Raw genomic sequence first — 27,735 nt, 5'->3', positions numbered from 1 at the left:
CCCCACTGATGGTTGGAAATGGTGATCACATATCAACAGACGAGGAGAAGGTTGAGGTCCTTAACAATTTTTTGTTTCAGTCTTCACTGATAACTGCTCTCCTCACCCCTCCTGGGTCATGGGACAGCACATTGGTGACCAGGGGGGTAAAGCACCTCCCACTGTAGAGGAGGATCAGGTTCATGACCATCTGAGGAACCTGAACATATATAAGTCTATGGGACTTGATGAGATGCATCCCAGAGTCCTGAGGGAATTGGCAGATGTGGTTGCCAAGCCACTCTCCATGATATTTGAAAAGTCATAGCAATCAGGAGAAGCGCCTGGTGACTGGAAGAAGGGTAACGTTATACTCATTTTTAAAAAGGGCAGAAAAGATGAACCTGAGAACTACCAGCCTGTCAGCCTCACCTCTGTGCCTGGGAAGATCATGGAGCAGATCCTCCTAGAAGCTATGCTAAAGCACATGGAGGTGATTAATGGCAGCCAGCATGGCTTCACCAGAGGCAAATCCTGTATGACCAACATAGTGGCTTTCTATGATGGGGTAAGCACAGCAGTGGACATGGGAAAGCCAACTAACGTGATGTATCTGGACTTCTGTAAAGCCTTTGACATGGTCCCCCACAACATGCTTCTCTCTAAATTGGAGATATATGGATTTAATGGATGGATGGTACGGTGGATAAGAAACTGGTTGGATGGTCGTATTCAGAGAGTAGTGGTCAATTGCTTAAAGTCCAGATGGAGATCCCTGACTAGTGATGTCCCTCAGGGGTCCATACTGGGACCAGTGCTGTTTAATATCTTCATCAATGATATTGGCCTTGTGATATTTTCACATAAGCTTAGAAGTTAGAGTCATGGTAGCCAGGCAGTACATCAGCTAACCAGGAGATGTGCTAGGTTCTTGTATTGGAAATCATAAAAATTGAAGTATGCTGATTTTTGTAAAAATTCAACCATCATTTCTGGACTTGAAGACAGAATTAATTCAGGAAATCTTAGAGTATGAAGGAATTAGACTAGACAATTGGAATGTAGTGTTCTGGACATTTATAGTGGGTTATTTACGTTCTGTGAACATAGTTGTGGCATTCATACTTTTTTCCTGACATTTCTCACCAAGGGAAGTTTGCATTTGCTCCACTCTTAAATAACGAAGTATATTTTCATCCCTTTCTTTTATGAGTATGTTGTTGTGTTCTACAAACTTTTCACTTTTGCATCATCCTAAGAAAATTAACTGATAGAAATCAATTTATGTCTATGATAGATTTAAATAGAAGTAGGGTAGTGCATTTATAGTTAGTAGCCACATTAATTTTATTCTGAAAATTGTCAAAGTCTCTAAAAATAGACTGTGACTGCTGAGAATGTATTACCATTTAAAATATTTGATAAAATATCTAGTCTTTGGTTTTGGGCAGGAGCATACTTTGTGTTCACCACCTAGCTGTAAATGCTGGCAACTACTTAAAATTGTGAAGAAACAAATTAAGTTATTCATAAAGGAGTATTTTGTACTATTTATGCTGTTATTAGCAATGTTTTTATCTTCAATTGACTGTTTGTGAACAAATGAATGAACAGTTTTGTGTATAATTAGGGAAGTTAATCAGTGAGTTTCATTTGCAAGTGCTTTATACTTTCCCCTGGCTTTGTAGACTAATAGCCCATGCCTTGCTATGGTGATTAGATTATAGGATGCTATAAGTACACAGAGGGTCATCTAATGGGCATGTGACAGATACCCAAATGCTCTCTTAGGGAGGTTGTAGTATTGGGCTAAGATACTGTAAACTGCACCTTTCAAGCAAATTTCTCTTCTTTGAAACTCTTTAGTCAAAATGCAGAGTGTCTGCAAAGATGCGACAGTTTTTACAACAGACTGAAAAAGGCATAAACCATAACAGGTTCATGCAAAATTACAGAAGTGCTTAGTTAGTTCCTTTTTCAATTGTGCTAAAAGTCAAAAATGTAGGAAGATGGGAGCAGGAGTTTTTTTGTTACTTGACACACAGATCAGAGCATGTGATTGGCAATAGCTTTGACTAGAATTTCAAAATGTAAATACCTGCTTCCTTTCAGCTGCATATAAGTGTGCCTTTAACTCCTGGAGCAGAAGTATGCAGCAAGAGAGAAAGGGAAACTTAGGGAATTAGACACTTTTTTTGTCCCTGGGTTGTACCTCCACTCCCTCTAATGCACATTCAAAGTTAAATGTGCAGAAGGGCTATGATTCCCTCTTGCCATCAGTGCTGCAGTTCATCTATTCTATTAGTTTGAAATGCATGGGGAGGGATTATACAGTTGTACACAATACAGTCATCCTGAAGCACTTGTCAAGACCAATACAACAAATTTTAATTTGATAATAGAATGAATTAGAGCAAAGTGAAACATTCTGTTCTCCAAGAAACACAGCATCCATAGAAAACTTCTTTTTTTCTGAAGGCTGCATAGAGAAACCAGTGTGCATTAAGGAATTCTTTTTATGCAAACAATTGCAACTTGGATCCAACTGAATGCTGAGAGTACTTTTCCTTGGGGTTCTTATCAAGGAGAGAACAGCACTGAAGTGCTTTGCTTATCTTCACTGTTCCATAAAAGCAACTGTTTATTGGAGCATTCTCTAGTGGGACTTCTGATTATACTTTGTTCTAATGGAGTTCTCTCGGTTCCTGGAGGAGGGAGGAGGCTTTGCCAGTCATTCTGAACACACTTGTCCTCCTTGCTGAGAAGCAATAAATATCATACGCTACCTTCTTTGAGGTTTCCAAGTGACTGTTCCAATCAAAATGTGTGTGTTTAAAAAACAGATGTAAAACACTTTAAAATCCTTTGCTGACACTTCTATTTTAAAGGGGTCATAGGTTCTGCCTGCTATTATTGTTTCTACTCTGGCACTTCCAGTACTGGAAAATGCTTTTGTACTAGAATTGATTAGTTGCAAATGGGACACAGTGGCAAGTATGCAACAAGTGCTGAGGCTGAGTTGTCTGTTGCACAAAGGGAGTGATCTTAATTACCTAGCTCCGCTTTCTTTGAAATAATTTAAGGTTACTAAACTGTTAGCTTTTGGGGTTTTAGTTTTTTAAGAAAGAGACGTGCATTAATGGGAAGAGCAAAGACATGTAAACGTGCATCAATTTTTTGCATATTTTAATTTTGCAAATGAATGGATTGATCTTGAATATATTAAACGTAAAATTACAAGGCAAAGGCCGAATTTCAGCCACTGATTACACAGGTATTGTAAATGAGGAAACACTGACCCAAGTTTAGCTACACAGCAGCCCTGACAAGGTAGCATAATATTTCTAGGAAACAGATTTCTTGGGAAGACTATAATCAAACAGAATTGTATGCTGGATCTTCAGTCATGCTTAGTGTCCCAGCCCCCACTAAAACTTTCCACCACCACCTTCCAGTTTACTGGGACAAGAGTAAAATATAATGGGATTTGTGAAAACTGAGCAATGTTTAATCTCTTGAGAGAGCCTGTATGCATTCCTTGCATTTTCTTTGACTACGTGAATACATGCACGCACAAGATGTGCATTATTACACCTACTTTTACAGTGTCTGAATACTTCTTAACATTTTTCAGTGTGCATGTTTAAATCCTAAAGGCATGCTGTTCCTTTCTCCCTCATGAATTCGGAAGTATTGATGTCTACCAAGAAATACAAAAGTACTGATGTTTCCCCTGTATGTACAAGGCATGCATGCATTGTGTAAAGCAGTAACGTAAACCTATTTCTTGATGGTGTGAGGCAAACTGCAGATGAATGACAACCATGCATTTTCACAAAGAGGGCTATTGGAACCGAAGGTCTGTTTATGCAAAGCTGGCTTTTTTCCAGGTTGAAAGGTTTAGTGTTGAACCAAAGTAGACAATTCCTCACTGCAATATGACAGTTCTAATATTCATTCCCTTCTGTGGGGAAAAATTTGCATATACGTTTGTGATATTTTGCCACTGCTGTGAGGAGTTTCAAGGGAAATCAGAACTTTACTTCTGGTTTAGTTTGGGGGCATGTATCAGCCTTCTAAGATCCAGTATGAAAAGATAGCTGGTGCTTGGAAAAAGGGAGACAGGAAAAAGTGAGCCATGTTAGAGAAACATAATATGTAAGCGCAAACACTTTCTCTGTAGTTTGTTGTTTGTGGGTTTTTGGATTTTTTTCATTTAATGAGACATTTGTTTATAGTCTGGGTGGCATTGGTGACACCATTAAATCTAGTCAAACAGGTAAGTTTCCTTGAGAATGCCAGGAATGTATTTTGACAAACTTCTTTTGAGTATAGGCTGTTGCAAACAGCAGTTTCCAGGCTGAAGTTACTAGAAATGGACTTAGATACATTCCCCACAAATTAATTACAAAGTACTAATTAAATTGCAAGAAGCTGCCCTTCATTTTTTGTAAGCCTTATCTGTAGTAAGGGGTAAGTGTGTTTAGCAGAAAATAGAGAATCTCTTGTTTGAGGCCAGTGTAGGCTTTCAGGTCAGTGGTGATATTTAAGGGCCAACTTTATATCGAAAATGTTGGCAAATAAAACTCTCTTTGGAGTTTTAGAAAGTGTCACGGTTTGGGTGGACAACGACACGTAGAAGTTGTGAGCAAAAGGACATCTTTATTGGTTTTACAAGACTTTTATACCCTTTCTGGGATTGTGTATTCATATATGATTGGTTTAGCCAAAGACCAACAGTTCATAATCGGATGACTCTTTCTCTGCTGTAACTTCATAATTGGATGATTCCACCTGCGGCCTGGCAGCTTCTTAATCTTGTTTACTCAGCTCTTCTTGGGACTTTCCAGCTTCTTCAAGGATACACGGGTATCTGTTCAAGGCCAATGTTAAGCTCGCATTCCGATCCCTCGGAGCAGCCGAGGTTTCCCACAATTCCCCATTTTTGTATTTGTGCTACAAAAATTGCCCGTGCCTTCTGCTGCAGGGCCCTTTGCAACAGAGATGCAAGACATGGCAACGTCAATAACACTATTACAATGACAAACAAAACCAATAATCCAGATTTTATCGAAGACAGTAACCACCATGACAGTCCTCATCCTTTAAACAAGTCATTCAACCAGTTCCACCCATCATCTACTTGTAATTTCTTCACCCCATCTTTCAGAAGCTGAATACTTTTATGTATTGATTCCGAGTGATCCAATAAATTCATGCAACACATTCCCTCAAAGTCTTCACATCCATGTCCTTGGGCTAATAACAAAAAAATCTATTGCAGCTCTATTTTGTAATGTAGCATGCCTAACACTATCAACATCAGTTAACAAGCCACTCAGTGCAATCATTGTAGCACTGGTTTGCTTACTCAGCCAACATCCCAAGTTTGTCAGCTTTTTCAAGGCTGCCACAGCAGCAACCCCAGGTGCCAATGCTATAATTTCTCCAGGTCCCCAAAAGGTGACTGTATCCTCACAGCCAACCTCAAATTGATGGATATATCTTTTAGTTCGTTTTTCGTTGTGAATCATAGTAAGGTTGGATGTTAGTAATGTAAGCCGCCCAAGGCTACATGACCCACCATTAAGTTTTGATGGAATTCCCCCCATGCTCTATCCCCACAAATTAGAAAAATCCCTGCAGGCAAAGCAGCTGAAACAGAAAAGGAGCGTGATATATTAGAGGAGGTGTATCTGCTCTGGTTGTCGAACTATCCATTCTTCATTTGTGTGAACCATCCATAACAGGCCGAATACAGTGAGCAGGAACCTACCGTGGGCCATCATCTGTGGAGACACAAGCATATCCTCGACCCCATGTTATTAAATGGTATGGTCCTTCCCATCAGCCTGATTCCAAAGATTTTAATAATACCTTGGCTCCTTCCTTGTTGAGCTGCTGACCCTCTGTTTGTAAGATGAAAAATGCCTTACTATAGGTGATTGCTCTATTCCCTGATTTTCTTGCACATTTAAGTAATTCAATACATACAGTGCTTTCCCTGATCTGTTCTGGGGTGTTTCACCCTTCATTCTCCCTTTTTGTTTTAAAAACATATTCTTCAGCATCTGATGGACTCGTTCTACTATCTCCTGTCCTTGTGGAGAATGCGATATGCCTGTGACGTGTTATTCCCTAGGTTTGAATAAACTTCTTAAGTTGGTCACTTATATATCCTGGCCCATTGTCTGTTTTTATCTGTGTGAGAATTTCCAAGGCTGCAAATGCCTTGACAAAATGCTTCATTATTTCCTTTGAAGATTCCCCTGTACGTTTTGTTGCCCATATCACATTTGAATACATGCCAATCGAAACATGTACATATCTCAGTCTTCCAAATTCGGGTATGTGAATAATATCTTTTTGCCAAATTTGTAAAGTACTTAATCCCTTTGGGTTGGCTCCTCCAGGCTGTAATGGTGTTTGTTGATAATCTGGGGATATTTTATTATGTTCCAGGCTAATTTGAATGAAATTTTAAATTGCCTATGTAGTGCCTTGGGAAACTGGTGATAAAAATTATGTGACATTAGCGTTTGTCAAATAATGTTTGGTAGTGGGCCTTGGACAGCCCCTACTGTCAGCCTGTCTGCTATTCTGTTCCCTTCGACTGTAAATCCTGGAAGTGATGTGTGACTCCAAATGTGCATTACGTAAAATTCTGCTTTTCTAGTTGTGACTTGAAACCATAACTGTTTTAACAGTAAAAACAAGCACTCATTGTTTGCCTGTTTTAACCATCCTTTTTCTATACGCTGCACTACTCCAGCTACATATTGTGAATCTGTTACTAAATTAAAGGACTGTGATGCCGTTCAAAGGCTTTTACCACTGCATATAATAGAAAACCACTATTAGTTCTATGCCGTAAAAAGTTATTAATTGGGCTTTCTATTCCTTAGCTAAAATCCCACTCATCATTGTCTGTGCCAGGGCCCAGCAGTTGCTGATCTGATAAGGGAAACTGGAATGCAGAGTGTTCTCAGTTGGCATTCCCCTAGAGAGATAACACCTTTAACTCCTCTGGACTTCAGCAAAGAAGCTGAAAAGAGAAAAAAAAACTTCACATTCAGGGAGAAAGGAAGGAGAAGGGGGTGGCGGGGGCACACACACACACACATCTGCAAGGCTGGTTTTTTTCCATTTTTTTTTTCTCTCTCTTTTTCCTTTTTTTTTTTTTTTGTTTTGCTAGGTATTTTAAAATTTTACCCTCTGGAGCTTTTCATTCCGAAAAGGTCCCAGGTAAATCTACCTGTTTGCTGGCTTAGTGGACATTTGAGATTGAAACATCCCAGAAATGTATTTCTAAGATTAATCAAAACCAATTTCTAAGTCTTATAAACGTTTGAAGTGCTTCAAACACAAACACACACACACACACACACACACACGACCACTCATTTCAAAGCTAACTGAATACATCCATACTATGTTGGTTATGACTAATCGATAATAACATCCTGAGTTGTTCACTATTGGATCCACAATTTTTCTATGTCATGGATATTTAAACTACACACGGTACCGGGCACACACAATACTTAAAGTGTGCACATGCATTACCTAATAAGGCTTGTATCGATTGTCTAACAAGTATTTCAATTCTGGTAAAATATTGTTATTCTTTGCTCTGTATCGTTCTTTGCAGGTTAACGTTTGTCATGATTTTTGTAGTTTTTGCGTCCACAGAATCACGGACTGGTCAGTCGAGCCAAAGCCTCCTTCTCCCCTTATGCTATTTCCTGCATGGGGTACAATTGCTGGAAAACAAATCAGCTGAGTAATTCTAGTGCCCTTTGGTATAAAGCAAGGAGGCATAGGCGCCCAAGACATTACTTGCATTGCTCTTGTAAAGTTGGCATCAGTCAATTCCAGTAAAACAAGCAATCTTTGTAACAGATGATCGTGCAATTAACTATGCACACTGTGCTTTTACATTCTCTAAGGCTAATTGTTAAAGCAACACTTCTCTAGCGGCGATATTGCCTGCCTGCTTATTTAAGGCCTCCTATAGTTTGTCTAGAAAAGTCATGTAATAAATGCCATTTTCCAGATTTCTTTTTTATCAAATACAGGTGTGTTCCAAGGACTATTAATTAGGACTATATGCCCTTGATCTATTTGCTCCTTCACTAACTTTTGCAATGCACTCAATTTTTCTCTCGTTCCTGGTTCCAATGCCTATTACCACTGCACTCAGCACATCTCTCCCCCACAAGATTAGTGGAACATGCACAACAAAGGGTTACACTACAGCCATTTTAAGATGTTCTGGCTTTCCTCCTTTTTTTTTAAACTTAATGTGCACTTCAACATAGGATGCTGAGTTTGTAAGGACTAAACCAAATGTATTTCAGGGATTCCCATGGACCCAAAACCTAGTGAGCCATGCTCTCTAGAGTCAGCTTGGAACACAGCTGCTTTGAACAAAATTAATTATACTATCCAGCTATCCTTTGGTATTAATACTAGTGGAAATAGTGTTTATAACACTTGCTTGAATTATTCCAGTAAAGCCTGCATCTATGACCCCAGGTAATACAAGGATTCCCAACTGAGTTCTTGATGATCGCCCTAACAACAAGGCAGTAAAACCACCCCCCAATGGTCCTTTTACGACATTGGTATTGTGTGAACTGTGGACGATTGCAGCACTACTGCAATGGTGATGGTTACGTCCATCCCAGCACTGCCACTGGCTCTTGCTCTGAGGTGAGAGCTGCTGCTTGCCATGGAGGCATCTGTGTCAGCACGCGCCTCCAAACCATGCTCTGCTCCTGGTTTTCCTGACAACGCTCTCTTGTTCTTATCCCATTTAAATTACCCTTTCCTCACTGAGAGCAGATTTTAGGCCCTCTATCCTGGCATTGCATGTAGCAGTCTCGTTTAAAATGTCTCTTTGCTGCATCTATAACAGAACATCTTTCTTTCCCAGTTTACAGTCAGGGCGGCAGCCATAAGCTGTATTTGATAGGTAAATGATCCCAGCTGCTGTTGTAGGATTTTTCAGACTGCACAATATCTCTCTACATTTGTCATTAGGATTTTTTATTGCTGGTTGCAAAATTAAGGCGTCTTTAGCTGCTCAATTGTCTCCTTGCTTGTGGAGTGCATCCTTCAATCTGTCTATAAATGTCATATATGGTTCGTGCCTGTTTCAGCTTTCTGACATCCAGTATCTTTATAAGTGTTTGCTAAGCCAAAAGCCGCACCTGTTGTAAAATCACGTTATTTAAACTGACTTGGTAATTGAACTACTACCAACATTGTTTAATCGGGTCATTTCTTTTTGTGATCTATTGCAGTCCCTTCTGTAATGCCGAAACTCCCTGAATTACAGAAAGCGAGTCTGTCCGCGCTCTGGGCGGGCCAGCGGCTTGCAGTAGCTGCAGCAGAGCGACCCCCCTCGACCCAGGGCAGTGGCTCCCCTGTGGCCACGTGGCGGTGGTGGCACAGTTAGCGCATTCTCTTTTATAGCTCTTAGAGTCTCTGGCCTCCTGCGAACAAATCTCAGGAAAAGTTTGTAGCAGTTTAAGGTCAAAATAAATCAGAGTTCTCTTGGGTTCTAATGGATCCAGATCAAAGGGATTTTCAGCAGTCGCCGATGGCCCTGTACTGGGTTCCAAATATGGAATATCAGTGTCGTCCTGCATCTTTCGTGGTTCCGCTAAATCTTTGTGTGATCTTAAATGTTTTAACGATTCGATCATTAACCTCCAGGTAGATAACAGGCTTAGCGCTACACATTTTTGCAAATCTTGTATTACTTTCCATGAATATGTTTTGTGCTTGTCCATTATCCCCTGCCCTGGATCCCCCCATCACAACAGGAAATGCCATTGCCGCAGAAGGATCGGCGGCAGCAGGCTCCATCAATGGGGTATCTATCGCCTCAGACAAATCCCAATTCCCCTCTTCTAAAGCCCATGTTTTTACCTCCTACCAAAAGGACAGAGGATTATGCAGAGGAACAGTAACATGTTCTGGAGGCAAATCCCATGACTGAGGCATTTTTCTGCAAGAGGGGCCCCCAAGGGGTTTTTCCAACTGTAGTTCTACTTTCCGGCTTTGCTCATTCTCTTTCTCCCCACCCCCATTCCTCACATCGCTCCAATCATCAGGCCTTTCATCTGGGAGTGGGGGGTACCTTCATGGGTTTACAAAGTGTTGAATTTCTCCTTCGTCTGACAGAGGACATGGTGGAGCTGACAGCTCTGCTGGAGCTGAATTATCGGTGTCAGAGGACACCGGCTCCGGGTCATCTAGCACCTCCACCCTTCTCCGCAGCTCATGGATTTTAGGGTGTACTCCGGAGTCTACAATCTTTTCACCTTCTAACTTTACTTTCCCCGTTGTTCCCTTAGTGTCTGTAACTTGTTTATTCCCCGGAGTCTGTTCCTTAGAAAGGAATGGCAAGGGAGGTGCAAGATGCTGCATGGTATTAGAATCAGGGGCAGTGCCCTCTGCCTCGTCTCTCTGCAACTTAAAATCTTTCAGAGTCTCATAAAGCAGACACCACATCGTTTAAAGTGCTGCAGCGTCTTTATCCCACCATGTGGCAGAATCAATTTATCGCCCACATCTTTCCAGATAGAAACACTAAAAAAAGTTAGTTGCTTCATATCCCTGTTCTTTACTCCATAATAGCATTTTTTGCAATACCGACTCCTCTAACTTAACTCCCTGGTTTTGCAAGATCATTTTCCACATAGCAATGATCATCGTCTCTTCCTTACTTAAGGAAGTACCCATGTTCTCATCAGCTCACCTTATCCAGGTGTCTCTTCAAAATAGCCAGCTTCTGGCAGTTCTCCTTACCCACTGCTCTCTTCTTCACTGGGCGCCACCCCCACAGCTCTTGTACTTCGCCGTCCGTAGTCCAATTGCTGTGATCACGTCAGTGGTCACCAGATGTCTTGGTTGGGGCAGACAACAACACGTAGAAGTTGTGAGCAAAAGGACATCTTTATTGGTTTTGCAAGACTTTTTATACCCTTTCTGGGACTGTGTGTTCATATATGATTGATTTAGCCAAAGACCAGCTTTTCCAGCTCACTTCATGGCTGTGTATGTAGTTAACATTACCTGATATGGTCCTTTCCACCTAGGAGTTAATGGTTCCGAGTCCTAGGAGTTGATATACACCCAGTCTCCAGGTTGGAACGGATGTGCTGGTGTATCAAGCTCTAGGAATCTGCTAACAGTCAAGAATTTCTGCAATTCCTAGAGAGTCTTTCCTAAAGATATCAAATAGTTATTCATGTCCAAATTCCCTTTAACAGTAATATCTCCTGGGACATGTTGCATCTGATAAGACCTCCAATACAAGATCTCATATGGGCTAAGGCCTCCTCGTCGAGGTGGAATTCAAATTCTTAATAACAATAACGGCAGTGCTTTTACCTGACGAGGGGTTTGAGACACGGATTTCAATCTGATGGATCGAAGACCCTTTATTGTGTTAGTTTTCACTTTATATACCTTTTCCGGTTACACATCTGGTTATGCATAAGCTGTTCACGTGCTTATTTACAGTTTATTGTTTGTTAAAAGTGCTTATTCACACACCTATTGCTAACATATTATTGGCTAAATAACTGTGCATGTTTCTAAACAAGTTACACTAAAATTGGCCATGTTGACATTTTTTTTCCTTTGTTTTTCTCTTTGCTACTTCCTCTTTCCATGGAGCCTGGGCTGTTTCAAGGTTACTCAACATAAACAAGGTTTATTTCATCAAGTCCTTCTCGTCTCATAAAATGCCTCCACATTTACCCAGGTCAGAGAGGTTTCCTAGCATATTTTATTCAACTGCAGTTTCAAAGTGTAATTAATTCTCTCCACTTTCCCACTAGACTGGGGCCTATAAAGTGTATGCAAATGCCAGGATATTCCCAGAACACTGCTTAGTTGTTTGATTACTTCTGCCACAAAATGAGGACATCTGTCCAAAGACATTCCTAAAAGCACCCCAAACCTTGGAATAAATTCTTTAAGTAAATTTTTACTACTTCTTTGTGGCGTATTGAGGCATGGACTCCGAGTCAGGATCAAAGACCTTTATTAAGCAAAAGCAATCCCTTTTATACCCCTGCCTCACTGAGGCAGTGCTTTACCACTTGTCCAAATAGCTCAGTTAGGCTTTCTTGTTTACCAACCTTGCATAGTCTGTTTTTAGCACAATTATCTACAACTCTTAGCAACAATCTGGGGCCCATGGTCTCCTCCCCTGTGTGTCCCACCGTTTCTTGCCTACTAAGGCAATAATATCTTTATGGTTTTCTGTGGGCATAAAGATTCCAGTATTACGTGTATGCTGGGGCAAACGGCCAATGCCTTGGTGTACCTGCAATATTAGCAGCAAGCACAGAACAAATGGCCAGTGTTTTCATGCTTGCTTGCTAGCTTGTTGAGACCTTGGAATCTTTATTAAGACCCGTGGGTTAAAGGAATGCACTAGGCGGAAAACATGAAGATAAGGGGCACATCTGTGGAAAACAGGGGGTTGCACTCTGTCGCTGCACTACGGGATTCTCACGGGTAGCAATTCACTGGGATAGCTGTTACTGGATACAGAGGCAATATATAAGGTTTACATTCTCTAAATAAAGTTGATCTCAATTGTCGCCCCCATTGATGAGGTCCGTGCCTTAATCGCTACAGTTTTCAGTTAACAAATCGCCACCTGGCCCCACACTTCTCTTGCCTTATTGGTGCAAGCAGGGAAAGCCTCTGGCCAGTTCAAAAAGGTATCTACTAAAACAAGAATATATATGTATCCTACTTTTCGGGGCAACTCAGTAAAAGCTATTTGCCAGTAGTTTCCAGGGGAAACATGCAAGAGAACCTCTTCTTCCAAGTGACAGGGGAACAGGACAAGAGGGAATGGCCTCAAGCTCCGCCAGGGGAGGTTTAGGCTAGACGTTAGGAAAAAATTCTTTACAGAAAGGGTCATTGGGCACTGGAACAGGATGCCCAGGGAGGTGGTTGATTCACCTTCCCTGGAGGTGTTTAAGGCACGGGTGGATGAGGTGCTGAGGGATATGGTTTAGTGTTTGATAGGAACGGTTGGACTTGATGATCCGGTGGGTCTCTTCCAACCTGGTTATTCTGTGATTCTGTGAATTTCCTTCCTTAACATTCCCAAGTATTACTCGATTATTGGTATTAGGATAGTTTCTTTGGCATGCCCCACACTTTTCCATAACTGAACAAATAAATTCTGTCATGGCCCTTCCTATAACTACTTTAACTACTTTACTATAACTGCTAGAGGGGGGGGAGGGGTGGGAGAAAGAGGGGGGAAGAGAGAGAGGGGGGGAGAGAGAGGGGGAGAGGGAACCTTGGCACTACAGACAAACTGGTGCCACAAGTGGGTAGTCCTCAGACAAAATGTTTAAGGCAAAAACATAAACATAGTCTGACTTTACACAGGGGATTGTAGGCAGATCACAAACAAACCGAAATAGATTGCAGTCTCGGGATCTTAAACAGAACAAATCAGCAAAATATGTCAAAATCAGTTTACACAAAACAGGTCAGCAAATCATGCCAAAGTCAGTTTTCCAAGTTTAAACCAGTCAGGACTCTAACTCTTCATACAGCCAATCAGAGTCACCGTTCACACACAGTTACAGAGTCCCTCACGTGGACAGTCACACAGACAATTACACAAACAAAGACAAACCACAAACACACCAAAACCAAAATCATAATTATGTATCAAGTTGGGGACTCTAACCCCAAGCCCATATTAAGTACCTTTCAAGACCATCCCTGCAGAGCTTTCACCACTGACTTACAAGCAGGCAACCAAGCCAAATTCCAGAAAGGATGCTTTAGTTCTTTAATTCTTACCAGTGGATTCCTTCCTTCCATGATGCAGTCTAGAGGGGTGGAGGTTCCCCCATGAGAAGTTCTTGGTTGCCGGCTGGAGCATCCTCGACCCCCACAGATCTGAAATCCTAAAAGCAAGTCCCATCTGGGTCACCAAAATGATACTAAAAATGATGGCAAATAAAACTCTCTAAGACACATTTTTGAGTTTTAGAAAGCAAGCATCCTTTCTCAGGCCTGGGCAACATGCGGGAATGATCTCCATCAATCATGTGCAGTGAGACAAGAGCTGGGGATAGAATGTATTTCCCACTTACATGCATGTGTATAAATTTTCCCAGAAATCTTATGCATATTCTATTACTTTCCAAGGTCTAATTTTAATGTTATGAAACTTTTCAACAGTCAAAGCTCTTTCTAATTTGGAGCTGGCTCCAGCTCTCTACTGGACCTTGCCTTTCAGATTAGTAAGGATTCCAAACAGAGGTGATTACAGAAGAAGAGACATCTGTTCAGCACAGAGCATACTGAACACAAGATGTTATCATCTTCAAGGTCAAACAATGTCTAGAAAACACCATTGTAAAAAGAACTTGCTATCAGAGGGACATTCTGTGTGACCCCAAAACCACAGCTGCTTAGACAAAATGTAACTGTACTTTAGCTTAAATCAAAATATTCCACTATGAAATATTCCACATATTGTAACAAACCCATGAGTGCTTCCACTGAGCGGCATCAGGGTTAAATAGGAAGAATATCCTCTGGGATCTTTCCAGTTGGCATGTGGTAAAATTTGGGCACAAGTGAATGTTTTCCTCAGACTTTTCAGCTCTTGGGAGCAAGACAGAAACCAGTGAATTGAAAGAGGCAGAATGGAGCAGGTATCAGGAAGGGGAAAGGAGCTTGGGGAGAAAGAGGAGGAAGAAATATGAAGCACACACATGCTGATGGGGGGAGATCACACACATACCTGAAACCCAAAATAGACTGAAGAGTGTGGGGTCATTGGCATTATGCTTCCTTCTCCCATATGGTAGCCTTTGTAGTGCTACAGAAACTCAGCCTGAGACTCTTTTTGTTCCCTTCTCTTCTCAGTGGGGAAGTTCTGTCTTTCACTCCTTTTCCTGCAGGGAGCTGGGCAGCTGTGAAAGCTGGGCAAGATCTCAGATGTGCACACAGTTCACCTTGAAGTCACCCCAAACAGTGCAGTTGACCTATTGAAATTTCAAGTGGTTTGTGTGGGGTTTATTAAAAATACACTTGTCCTTGTGCTTCATTTGCATAAAAATAGCATGGATTTCTGAGGCAATCATTGCTAACAATGTAATTATGGTTAACATAGTTTCCCTCTTTAAACCACAGAAGTTCTTAAGGGATTTTGGTACTTCGGTGTATCTCTTCTCTTTCCTGCCTCTTAGATGCACCACACACATAGTGGAGCTTCTGAGGAAGGCAAGTGAATTCCTTTGCTTCTAGTGGTGTTTCTGAGATACAGATAAAGAAAACACCACTCATTTTGTAGGGGCATGGTGTAATAAGTAGTGTGCATTCCACCTTGCTGGATGATTGAAATACTTACCACATGTGGTTAAGATATTCCATCTTACTTTTGCTTCAGTCTGAAAGCACTGGGTTACAAAGTATTAAATTGTTTTTTGGTTTTTTTTAAGATGCTGAGAGGTACAGTGTCTCCTCAGTGCCCTAAAGTAATACTTAATTTTGAAAATAAATAAGTAAGTCCAAGATAATTATTCTATAAGGATTTCCAATATGTCCCATCTTTTTTTTTGTTTTGTATATTGCAAGAATTCCTTTTGTCTTGGGAAGTGCTGAATGCGTTGATGCTTAACAATAAGAACCAATTGTAATGCCATTCTAAGGGACCTGGACAAGCTTGAGAAGTGGGCCCATGTGAACCTCGTGAGGTTCAACAAGGTCAAGTGCAAGGTCCTACACTTGGGTCAGGACAATCCCTGGTATCAATATAGGCCGGGGGATGAAGGAATTGAGAGGAGCCCTGAAGAGAAGGATTTGGGAGTGACTGGTGGATGAAAATCTGGACATGAGCTGGCAAGGTGCAGTTGCAGCCCAGAAGGCCACCCGTATCCTGGGCTGCATCAAAAGAAGCATGGCCAGCAGGTTGAGGGAGGTGATTCTTCCCATCTACTCCACTCTGGTGAGACCCCACCTGGAGTACTGCATCTAGCTCTGGAATCCTCAGTACAGGAAAGACATGGACCTGTTGGAGCAGGTCCATGGGAGGGCCATAAAAATGATCAGATGGATGGATCACCTCTCCTGTTGAGGAAAAGCTGAGAGAGTTAGGGCTGTTCAGGCTTCGGGGAGACCTTACTGCAGCCTTTCAATACTTAAAGGGGGCTTAGAAGAAAAATGAGGATAGACTTTTTAATAGGGCCTGTAGCAACAGGATGAGGGGGAATGGTTTTAAACAAAGAAGGGAGATGTGGACTGGATATAAGGAAGAAAGTTTTTATGATGAGGGTGGTGAAACACTGGCACAGGTTGCCCAGAGAGGTGGTAGAAGCCCCAACCTTGGTCAGGTGGGATGGGGTTTTGAGCAACCTGAACTAGCTGAAGATGTCCCTACTCACTGCATGGGGGTTGGACTAGATGACCTTTAAGGGTTCCTTCCAACCCAAACCATTCTATGATTCTAGTCTATAATTTGACTTGCAGTCTTGCAGTGCATACATCATGTTCTTAATGAGCAAGTGAATTGTTGCCGAACAGTACTTTCAGATGCCTTCATACTTCTGTCAAAGTTCACACTGGTGAAGAGACAAATGATTTTTTAAAAAATCATTCAATTTTAAAATTGTTGCTAGAGACCCTAATGCATTTATGTCTGCTATATGGTTTCAGGGCGCAGGTTCTAAAGTGATGGTATACATGAAAAATCAGTGCAAATTAGCTTTCTCTTTGAGCTCTGTAACAGAAAATGTAAACCATGTTTTCTAGTGGAACCATATTGCTGAAATAGTAGCAGTAAAAATATCTTATTTGTACTGGCACAAAGCCAGTGTTTACTGGATCTCTGAGGTCCAGATGTGTTTGGGAATGAGATATATGATCACCAATACTTCTGCTGGGGTCTGAGTGTGGAAGTATATGTTTACAAAATACATGCCTTACTAATGCACTTGTTTGATTCTTGTAATGTGAAGCTGGAAGATAGTTCTTGTTTGTAGAAAACCACATTTTCTTCTGGTACAAAAATTAGAAGAAAAACTTGGGTAATTTCCAGCTGTAACTTTATGTGAATTCTTGTTTGCTTTGGACTGATGTTCCTGTCTGGGCTATGCATTGTGAGCTATGGATTTTCAAATACAAAAGATCCACTTAATGCCTTTTAATTGAGAAGGATGGCTTGATACAGTCATTCAACTGCTTCAGATGGGCCACACCAGCTCTAAGATTCTGTGTCAGGAATTCAGTCTGCCTGGTGTTAGGCATAGCTAGGAAACAAGCAGCATAGCCTTTGAGGGGACAAAAAGTGTTACAGAATCGAAGTTTGCAATTAGTCATTGGCTGCTGCATTTTTAATAGAAAACATCTATTTTTTTTTTTAAATCAGGTGCTCTGTGGATATGTATAGTCTTAAATCCCCAATGCAAGTTGGAACAGAAGGCCAGTTGGCTAAAACAGCTGAAGAAATGGAACAGTGTGGATGTTTGTCCTTGGGAAGATGGAAACCATGGAAACGAGCTGCCCAATTTAAACAATGCTTTACCTCAGGGTGCAAATACTAACCAAGGTGAGCCTAAATATATGCTCTGACTGCAACATATAATATAACCTCTATCTTATATACTCTAGCCTTGAAGAATTCAGCAGTCTTTCCTGAGACGATAACTTTCTTATTGAGGACTGACCAGCCAAATTTATTTTCACTAATACTATCTTTGCAGAAAGGATAAATAGGAGGGGGGGGGGGTTGTGCTGGGACTGCAATGTTTTCAAAGCAAGTGTTTGTGTTTAGTTAGGTCTTCTAACTTTTAACTTGGTCCTTCTAAATACTTGTTGCATGAAAATTGGATGTCCCTGAAATATATCACATAAAAGCTTGTTGTTTGTTTGCTTGACTATAATGTTATATCTGGTGTTGGGTTTTGGGGTTTTTTTGGGGTTTTTTTGTGTTTTGGTGGTTTTTTTGTTACATTTACAAAGCCTTTGATACTTACTTAAAGGGAGAGATCTGTTGTAACTGCATTAAACTTAGTGTGTGAGAAACTAAAGCAGCTATCTCTCACGTGTGATGTGCTCTGTGTTGTGCAGTCTGCAGGGGAGGAGGGGGGAAGGTGGAGGTGGTGCAGAGGCAACACTGCCTTCTCGGAGGAGGTGTCTTCTTACTCAGTATGATACTTTCTAATCTCAAATGTGATTATCGAATCTGACAGAAGCCTTCTTCTGTCATCTTCAAGCAAAGATTGCTACTTTGCTAATAACTGAAGATGATGCAGGATATTTACCATGGAAAAAAACCCTCATAATCCTCAAAACCCTTAGTATTTTGACACATATTTCATATAATCATTATAAAGTTAAATTTAAATTCTTGTGGGAGGTGGCAAATTTGGACTTAGATGGAGTTTTCCTTGTTTCTTTTTCTTGGAAAATTACCTCTGAAGTAAATAGATTTGGTTTATTTTTAAATCTTGCAGCTAGTTAGAGACAGAAGTTCATTCAACATAGCTTCCTACAGAGCTATTTTGCTTTCTGGACCTTGTGTTTTTCAACTGAACTTGGGCAGGCTAGTGGCAACTCTGACATAGCGTTTCAACATTCATAGACACAGTGCCATGTCAACAGAGCACTTTTGCCATCGGAAGGTGTCCAGTAAGGATTATGTCAGTTCCATGGCCTCTGTACCTTGCTTTATTTGCAGTATTTGTATATGTTTATGACAAAAAAATATGCAAGTGTTCAAAGTTAATGTCACTTCTCAAAGAGAAAACCAAAATCTTTCGTGTAATGTTTATGTCCCTCATCCTGATAGCTCTGGGTCTGAGAAGGAGAGAAGCTGGGTATACTTGAGTAGCTGTGTGCCATATACTTTCTAATCTGTTTTTAGGGGAGTGCTGTACATGCTGTTTCATGTTCTTCATCTCTAGCTGTTCCCTTTGCAAAGTCCTATTTAGCATTAACTGTACTCGTTTGTAGACCTCTTTCTCTGACTGCAAAGTGAATGGCACACACTTCAAATGACCTGTTGGGTAACAGGATATGAAATGTCATCTGCATGCTGCTCCTTGCAGAGGGCGGCAAGGCAGGCTGCTGTCAGTTGGGGGTTGATGAATAGTCGGCAGACAAGAATACTGTGAATTACTGGTTAACACATGAATGAGTAAAAGCTGACTGCAGCTTTCTGAACTTGTGAAAATGACAGATTCGTCAAACAGGCCACATCGGACAGTGTTCACTCGAGCCATAGAGGCATGTGATCTGCACTGGCAGGACAGGCACTTACAGCACATTATCAGCAGTGACCTATACACCAACTATTGTTACCATGACGACACTGAAAATTCACTCTTTGACTCTCAGGGGTGGCCCCTCTGGCATGGTAAGTGGCTAAACTGGAAAGATGTTTCCATGATTACTGCTTTGTTCCATTATGGCATTATTTTGGGGGGATAGTAGGGAGATGAATGAAAAGCCTAGTAAAAAGAGCTAGAAGGGTCCCTTGAAATGCTGGCTCAGAAGTATTCCTTTAAGTCTCTCTTGTATAATTTTAAAAACAAAACCAAAGAAAACAAACAAAAAATCCCTTTTAAGTAACCTAGCAAAACAGACCATTGCAAACATGGAAGCATTGCTATTCCTCAGTTATTTTCTCTGTTTCAGAACACGTTCCTACAGCCTGTGCAAGGGTGGATGCATTACGATCTCATGGATACCCACGAGAAGCTCTGAGGCTAGCAATAGCTATTGTTAATACACTAAGAAGGCAGCAACAGAAACAGCTGGAAATGTTCCGGGCTCAGAAGAAAGGTAAATGTAGGGAAGAGAGGGGCAAAGGAAGTGACAATAACACTGGAATGGAACTTTGCATGAGAACTGCTTTTGAAGCTAGAGTGAAAGAGGTGACTAACTCTTCAGTCCTGATTATCATAGTTGTAATGTAACATTCATGTTGGAGGGGTTTTTTTAAGCTGGATTGTGAACTCTGCAGGCCAAGGGCTCTGTTCTGCCTTCTGCAATACATTTGACATGATGGGTCCTTTATCCCAATCAGGGTTTTTGGTTACACAGTGTAAATATTCATCCTGTGTAATTTATAGACTTTTAAACAGAGCTTTGCATTTGGCACATCAGGTATTTAAAATATTTTTTTCCTCTGACATATAATTTAGCAGGGATATATATTTCTGTGGTGGAAGCCTAAAGTTGGCAACAAGACAAAGTCGGTTCTACAGAAATTCATCAAATTTGGCAGTTTGTTCAAGAAGTGTCTTATGATGCTTAAAACTTTAATGGATTCACATCACCTATTTTTTTTTGAAGAGACATTCTACCAAAAATAATCTTACACTGAACTTTGTCATAAGTTTGAAGAGGTAGTAGAAGAAAGGGATGGCTTTGTGGTTAAAGAATGCATGTTGAAAAACTGGAATTATGTTCTCAGCTACTACAAGAACACCTTCCTTTCGTTCAAATTTTATTTTAGATCTTTATTGCTACTTTTAACTATGTGTATCCTCATGCATTGTAGACAAAAATACCAGAGTAAAGTCACGCATGTAAATTTTTCAAGTGTATGTGCAGGTGTTTTCCCAGAAATGATCATTTAGAAATTGAAGTGAAGACAAGGTAGGCACCTGACTGAAAAAAGAATTAGCTAACAGTTCCTATGTGCCTCTATTTCCATTTCATGTTACACAAGGAAGAAGTTTTAAGCACTATTGTGGATCGTAGATTCGACCAAAAGTTAAAAGCACTTTTTATTATTACTTAAGAGTCCTTTTCTGAGTCTTTATTGTGTAATATCTTTCCTTAGCATGTGTTCCCTTAAAAGCTTTGCACCTTGTCCAGCTTCTCAGATGGGGAGGCAAGAAGAAAGGGGTTATGTCTGTGTGTGTATGTACTGCTGACAGGTGTGAAGGGTCTGCTGCAAGTGTGCTGGTCATAGTACTACTCCTTTACATTCCCAGTTGCTAACGCAGTATCTAGACATTCAATACTTCTGTTAAGTTCCTTTCCCTGTGAGCAGTTTCTATATCTGTCAACTAATATTATGCTATTATTAAAAAAGGAGTGTATGATATTCATCTTACCCCAAAACAAAGTAGTTTGTCATTTCTATGTTGTTCACTGCTTTTTGGTTTTTTTCCTCTTATGTGTGGAATTTTAAAAATATTCTTTAATATTGCAAAATATACTGGTTGTCTCTATAAGCAGATTAATTCTGCAGCTACAGCCCAGCTTTAGGTTTCAGCTCAGCAGCCAGCACATGCTTCTACTTAGCTTTCATTCACATGACTGATCTAACATCCATGGAATCACTTGTGTGGTTTAAGTTAAATGTCTGTATGGAGGACTGAAGCCTTTGTTTAGCATGATCTGAGCAAAGCTCATAAGTAGAGACAATTGATGAAATGGAATATAACTGAGTCAGTAAAATCACTGATATTAATCCTTTTTGGTAATATTATGTGCTTCTTCCTGTTGCCTTTAGCACATACTATTTGTTAGTAAGACAATTACTTGTTTGGTTTTCATATTACATATCAGTTGATTCTTCAAAAAAAACCTAACCTTCTGAACACTCAGTTCAACAGCGTGACTGTTTCACTTTGTAGCCCCACACATTTAAATAGGCAAGAAGCAAGTTTTTGAAGCTTTGTGATAATACATATGCTTACTCAGAAAGATAGCACTTTGTGAATGAGAGAGAGCATAGGCAGGTACAACTTAGTGTGTAACAGGCAGGGCATCCATAATGGTTTGTATACGAATTTTAAGTGGTCACCTGCAATGCATGTGTATGTTTCTAGGAGAAAAAAAGTTGGGAATTGGAATCAAATGGGAGCTACTGCCATATGACTCTTAGGGAAAAAAAAAAAAAAGCCACACTTCCTTCAATTCATTGTGCTGAACAATTTTTTTCATGTTGTAACAACTGACTGATGGATGAGGGCTACAAAACAAAATATACGTGGAGGTGTTTGTTGACTGAAACTTTAGAATGACAGAAAACTATAAAGGACAACTTTTTCTTGTATACCTCATTTAAACGCTTTATTTTTTTTTTCTTTTTTGAGGAACTGTTGTTGTGAGTGTATTACTTCAGTTATTTCTATGCAAGATAAGCTCATATTTATTAAAATGGGCTATTTTAGAATATTTTAATTTATTTCAATGCCATCAGATTCGCTTAAGATATAAAAATGGTACTGCATCTTTTGAGTGAGGAACAGAGAAGGTGAACAGAGAAAGCCTTGTGGGGGATGTGGCAGTAGGTGGACGCCTAGGACTAAGTGACCATGAGATGATAGGGTTTTCTGTTCTAGGTGAAGTGAAGAGGGTGGTTAGCAAGACGGTAGCATTAAATTTCCTGAGGGCAGACTTTGATCTCTTCAGAAGGCTGGTTGGCAAAGTCCCATGGGAGACAGTACTCAAGGGCAAGGGAGCCCAGGAGGGCTGGGAGCTCTTCAAAAAGGAAATCCTAGCAGCTCAGGAGAAAGCCATCCCCGTGTTCCGGAAAAAAAGCCGGCAGGGGAGAAAGCCAGCTTGGTTGAATAGAGAGATCTTGAGGGATATCAAGAGGAAGAGAAATGTTTATGGGCTCTGGAAGAGGGGACAGGCCTCTTGGGAGGACTATAGGAGGGAAGTGAGATTGTGTAGGGAAAAAATCAGAAGGGCTAAGTCTCAACTAGAAATCAGATTGGCCAAGTCTGTGAAAGATAACAAAAAATCTTTCTATAAATATATAAATAATAAAAGGAGGACTAGGGAGGCCATACAGTCCCTATTGGACGCAGAAGGAACAACAGTGACAGGGGATGAGGAAAAGGCTGAGGTACTTAATGCCTTCTTTGCCTCAGTCTTTAGTTGTAAGGAGGGTCGTTCCGTCTGTGTACAAACCCAGGAGCTAGAGGAGCATAATGAGGCTCCCGTGATCCAAGAGGAGGTGGTCAGAGCCTTGCTAGCCCAACTAGACAGCCACAAGTCTATGGGGCCGGATGGGATTCACCCAAGGGTATTGAAGGAGCTGGCGGATGTGCTGGCCAAACCCCTTTCCATCATCTTCCAACAGTCCTGGAAGACTGGGGAAGTTCCACTGGACTGGAGGCTGGCTGATGTTGTGCTCCTCTACAAGAAGGGTCGCAGGGAGGATCCAGGGAACTCCAGGCCTGCCAGTCTGACCTCAGTGCCAGGGAAAGTCATGGAGCAGGTAATCTTGAGTGCTATCATGAAGCACATGCAAGAGAACTGGGTGATCAGGCCCAGTCAACATGGGTTCACAAAAGGCAGGTCTTGCCAAACTAACCTGATTGCCTTCTATGACAAAGTCACTCGGCTGATGGATGAGGGGAAGGCTGTGGATGTGGTCTTCCTGGACTTCAGTAAAGCCTTTGACACAGTTTCTCACAGCATTCTGCTTGAGAAACTGTCAGCCTCTGGCCTGGACAGGCGCACACTCTCCTGGGTGGAAAACTGGTTGGATGGCCGGGCCCAGAGAGTGGTGGTAAATGGTGTGAAATCCAGCTGGAGGCCAGTGACAAGTGGGGTTCCCCAGGGCTCAGTGCTGGGTCCAGCCCTGTTCAATGTCTTCATCAATGACCTGGATGAAGGCATTGAGTGCACCCTTAGCAAGTCTGCAGATGACACTAAGCTGGGTGGAAGTGTCGATCTGCTGGAGGGTAGGGAGGCTCTGCAAAGGGATCTGAACAGGCTGGACCGCTGGGCTGAGTCCAATGGCATGAGGTTTAACAAGGCCAAATGCCAGGTCCTGCACTTGGGGCACAACAACCCTATGCAGTGCTACAGACTAGGAGAAGTCTGTCTAGAAAGCTGCCTGGAGGAGAGGGACCTGGGGGTGTTGGTTGACAGCCGACTGAATATGAGCCAGCAGTGTGCCCAGGTGGCCAAGAAGGCCAATGGCATCTTGGCTTGTATCAGAAACGGCGTGACCAGCAGGTCCAGGGAGGTTATTCTCCCTCTGTACTCGGCACTGGTGAGACTGCTCCTTGAATCCTGTGTTCACTTCTGGGCCCCTCACCACAAGAAGGATGTTGAGGCTCTGGAGAGAGTCCAGAGAAGAGCAACAAAGCTGGTGAAGGGGCTGGAGAACAGGCCTTATGAGGAACAGCTGAGAGAGCTGGGGTTGTTTAGCCTTGAGAAGAGGAGGCTGAGGGGGGACCTCATTGCTCTCTACAACTACCTAAAAGGAGGTTGTAGAGAGGAGGCTGCTTGCCTCTTCTCCCAAGTGACAGGGGACAGGACAAGAGGCAATGGCCTCAAGCTCCGCCAGGGGAGATTTAGGCTGGACATTAGGAAAAAATTTTTCACAGAAAGGGTCATTGGGCACTGGAACAGGCTGCCCAGGGAGGTGGTTGATTCACCTTCCCTGGAGGTGTTTAAGGCACGGGTGGATGAGGTGCTGAGGGGCATGGTTTAGTGTTTGATAGGAATGGTTGGACTCGATGATCCTGTGGGTCTCTTCCAACCTGGTTATTCTATGATTCTATGATTCTATGAAATGGTTGCGAATATTTTAAAAAAAAAGTATTTGCTATTATTTTTTAGCAGGCGTTTTCAGAATAGTTTCTGCTATCAAGTAAGAATTTTCAAATGATACTGCAGTTGAAATTTTTGACCCATAATGCCCTCTGCTAGTACTCAAAATATTTGACCTTTGTCCATTTTTGGTTTTTCCCCTTTTAACATATTCACAAAGGGCAATTCATTCACTCTGAAATATACTATTTTCTCCTTCTAAGAAGCAGCTACTGGAAATACTTTGAATTCTGTACTAAGAGCATTTTAATCAGTTTTACTCCTGTAATTGTTTTGAGGGGCAGAATTAGTCTCTGACACTTACCCTCCCTCCAACTTTTCTGTCATAGAACTTCTCCACAAAGGAGTAACCTCAGTAACAAATCTTGAAGGTTGGGTGGGACACCCTTTGGATCCTATTGGCACCCTCTTCAGTAGCTTGATGGAAGCCTGCAGGGTGGATGATGAGAGCTTCCATGGATTCTCAGACTTCATGGGTAAGACTATGCAAAGGGAGCAATCCTCTCTAAGTCTTCAGTAACTGTAGGCATTTTTCTATCTTGCCTTTCTGAATTAGCTTTGAAACCAGTGTCTTTGTAGTATAAGAACTCACATTTGCATTCCCTAAGAAAACACAAGGGAGAGAAAATGTTTAAAATAAAATTTTGTTATAAGTTATATGAAAGCATTTAAAAAATTACCAGTTACTCATTCTTGAAGAAAATTCCATATTTCATGCTTGAAATAAAACCAAATAAGACTTTATAGCAGCAACCCTCTCCACATACATTGCTCTGTCCTCTTTTTGAGAAATTACAGGAAATAACAGAATTGTTGAGGTTGGAAGGCTCCTCTGGAAGTCACCTAGAGCAGGTTGCCCAGGACTGTGTCCAGTTGAGTTTTGAATAACTCCAAGAACACTGTACAAACTCTCTGGGTGACCTCTTGCAGTGTTTGACCATCCTCACAGTAAAAAGAAAAAGTGTCATCTTATGCTCAGATGGAATTTCCTGTATTTCAGTTTGTGCCCATTGCCTCTTGTCCTGTCACAGGATACCATTGAGAAGAGTCTGGCTCTGTCTTCTTTACATTCTCCCATCAGATATTTATACAATTTGGTAAGATACTCTTGAGCCTTTTCTTTTCCAGGCTAAACAATCTCAGCTGTCCCAGCCTCTTATATGGGAGATGCTCCAGTCTTTTAATCATCTTTGTGGCACCTCACTGGATCTGCTCCACTATGTCCATGGAGAGCTCAGTACTGGACATGGCACTCCAGATGTGGGCTCACCAGTGCTGAGTAGAGGGGAAGGATCACCTCCCTCGATCTGCTGGTGATGCTCCTCCTGTGCAGTCCAGGATGTTATTTGATTTCTTAGCTACAGGTGTACATAATACTTCAAATTGATGACAGAACACTTAAATTTTATGTTATACATGGTCTACTGCTTCTATGGCGGCACCCAGCAGCAGGACGGTAAGTTCTGTGATGGGGTGGACATTTTGAGGTGGTGGGAGCTTCCCTGAGCTGGGAAAATCCCAGAAAAACCCAGGCGGGGGTCCTGACAGCCCCCACACGCTGGTCCCGCGGTGCCTGACGGGAGGGGGCGGTCCCGGCGGCTACCGCAGGAGATCTAAACAGTCCCCCTGGGAGCACCGCGAAGAGGAGCGTGGCAAAGAGGTGCGGGGCAGTTTGAGTGGCAGTTCGAGAAGGCAGGGCGCAGAGAGGACCTAGAGACTAGACAGAAGACACCGAAGACCATGGTGGCCACCCAGCAGAAGATTAAAGCTGCTCCGTGTGCTGCAGCAGGCAGGATGGATGCTGCCACCCAGACAGAGCCACAGTGGGTGCATGCAGCTACCCAGGCCCTGGGCTGCAGGCAGTGCCCCCTCCCACACCAGCTCGTGCCTCTGTTACTGGCTCCACTTGTGAATGCTGCGCTCGAGTGGGGGAACACCTTCACATGGTGGAGGAGTTAAGGGAGGAGGTAAAGAGGCTGAGGACCAAAAGGGAGTGTGAGAGGGAGATAGACCAGTGGAGCAGTGCCCTCTCACTAACTCAGTGGGCTGCTGGAGCTGGTGTGTCCAAACACCATCCACCTGCAAATTGCAAGATTGGGGTTACAAGAGATGGGGAATGGCAGCAAGTTCCTGCCTGACGAAGGAAACCTGCTCCCCTCAACCAGACAGCAAAACCCCAGATCTCCCTGGTGAACAAATATGAAGTGCTGCAGGTGGAATCCAATCCTGAGGATGAGGATGATGGCTCCCACAGCCTAGAATCTTTCCTTAGGCCGCACCATCCTCAGAAAAAGATAAAAACATCCTCCATTAAGAAGAAGAGGAGGTTGATAGTTGTAGGGGACTCCCTCCTAAAAGGAATGGAGGGACCCATTTGCAGACTGGACCTGCTCCACGGAGAGGTCTGCTGCTTACCAGGGGCATCACTGAAGGAGGAAGCTAGAAAACTTCTTTCCCTGGTCCACGAGACAGACTACTATCCTCTGATAGCAGTCCAAACTGGTAACGAAGATCTAGTAAAAAGAAAGACCAAAGCCATCAAGAAAGACTTCAGGGGCGTTGGGGAAATAATGGAGGGCTCTGGGGCACAAATAATATTCTGCTCCATCCCAAGGCTAAATAGAGAGGAGCAGGAAGTCAGGAAGAAGAATTCGATTAATGCCTGGCTCTGAGCGTGGTGTGAGGAGAGGGGCTTTGGCTTCTTTGATCATGGGGTGGCTCACGCACCCCCAGGCTTTGTTGCCAAGGATGGGACACGTGTGCCTCCTAGTGGGGCTAAAGCCCTTGCTAAAAACCAAGCTAAGCTCATAAACTGAGCTTTAAATTAGATGTGAAGGGGGAGGGGGTTGACACCAGGCTAGACAGGAGCGAGCCTGGACTTGGGGCAATGGTGATTCGGAGAGGGTGTGCTGGTGAGGACCACCAGTACATCACCACACAGAAAGTGGGGGAGAACACACCGTGGGGTGCTAAGGGAGATACAGGCACTCTGGCTCTAGCTACTCCAGTTACCAGGCAATTGGGAATGAACTCTGTTCCCTCTAAGAGGGCTGAAGGCTTGGCAGCTCAGCTGAAGTGCATTTACACCAATGCACACAGCATGGGGAATAAGAAGGAAGAGCTGGAAGCTGTGGTAGGGCAAGGAGCCTATGA

The 27,735-nt window shown here is 42.2% G+C and overlaps 1 protein-coding gene across 3 annotated transcripts in view; it reads left to right on the top strand.

Annotated features, from left to right (window-relative positions):
• The window catches only part of LOC138733792 (zinc finger SWIM domain-containing protein 6-like), a 167,929-nt gene that overhangs the window by 108,452 nt on the left and 31,742 nt on the right, over positions 1–27,735 (top strand). Inside the window, exons 5-8 of one of the 3 annotated variants that reach the window (XM_069881280.1) lie at positions 17,417–17,596; positions 19,229–19,405; positions 19,687–19,833; positions 24,912–25,058. In XM_069881280.1, coding sequence (XP_069737381.1) covers positions 17,417–17,596; positions 19,229–19,405; positions 19,687–19,833; positions 24,912–25,058 — 651 coding nt within the window. The remainder of the gene's footprint in view (positions 1–17,416; positions 17,597–19,228; positions 19,406–19,686; positions 19,834–24,911; positions 25,059–27,735) is intronic. The other 2 variants (XM_069881281.1, XM_069881283.1) reach the window with 2 other exon arrangements.

Source organism: Phaenicophaeus curvirostris (assembly GCF_032191515.1).
Source record: "Phaenicophaeus curvirostris isolate KB17595 chromosome W unlocalized genomic scaffold, BPBGC_Pcur_1.0 scaffold_34, whole genome shotgun sequence".
Lineage (NCBI taxonomy): Eukaryota > Metazoa > Chordata > Aves > Cuculiformes > Cuculidae > Phaenicophaeus > Phaenicophaeus curvirostris.
This window is presented reverse-complemented; position numbering and strand designations above follow the sequence as displayed.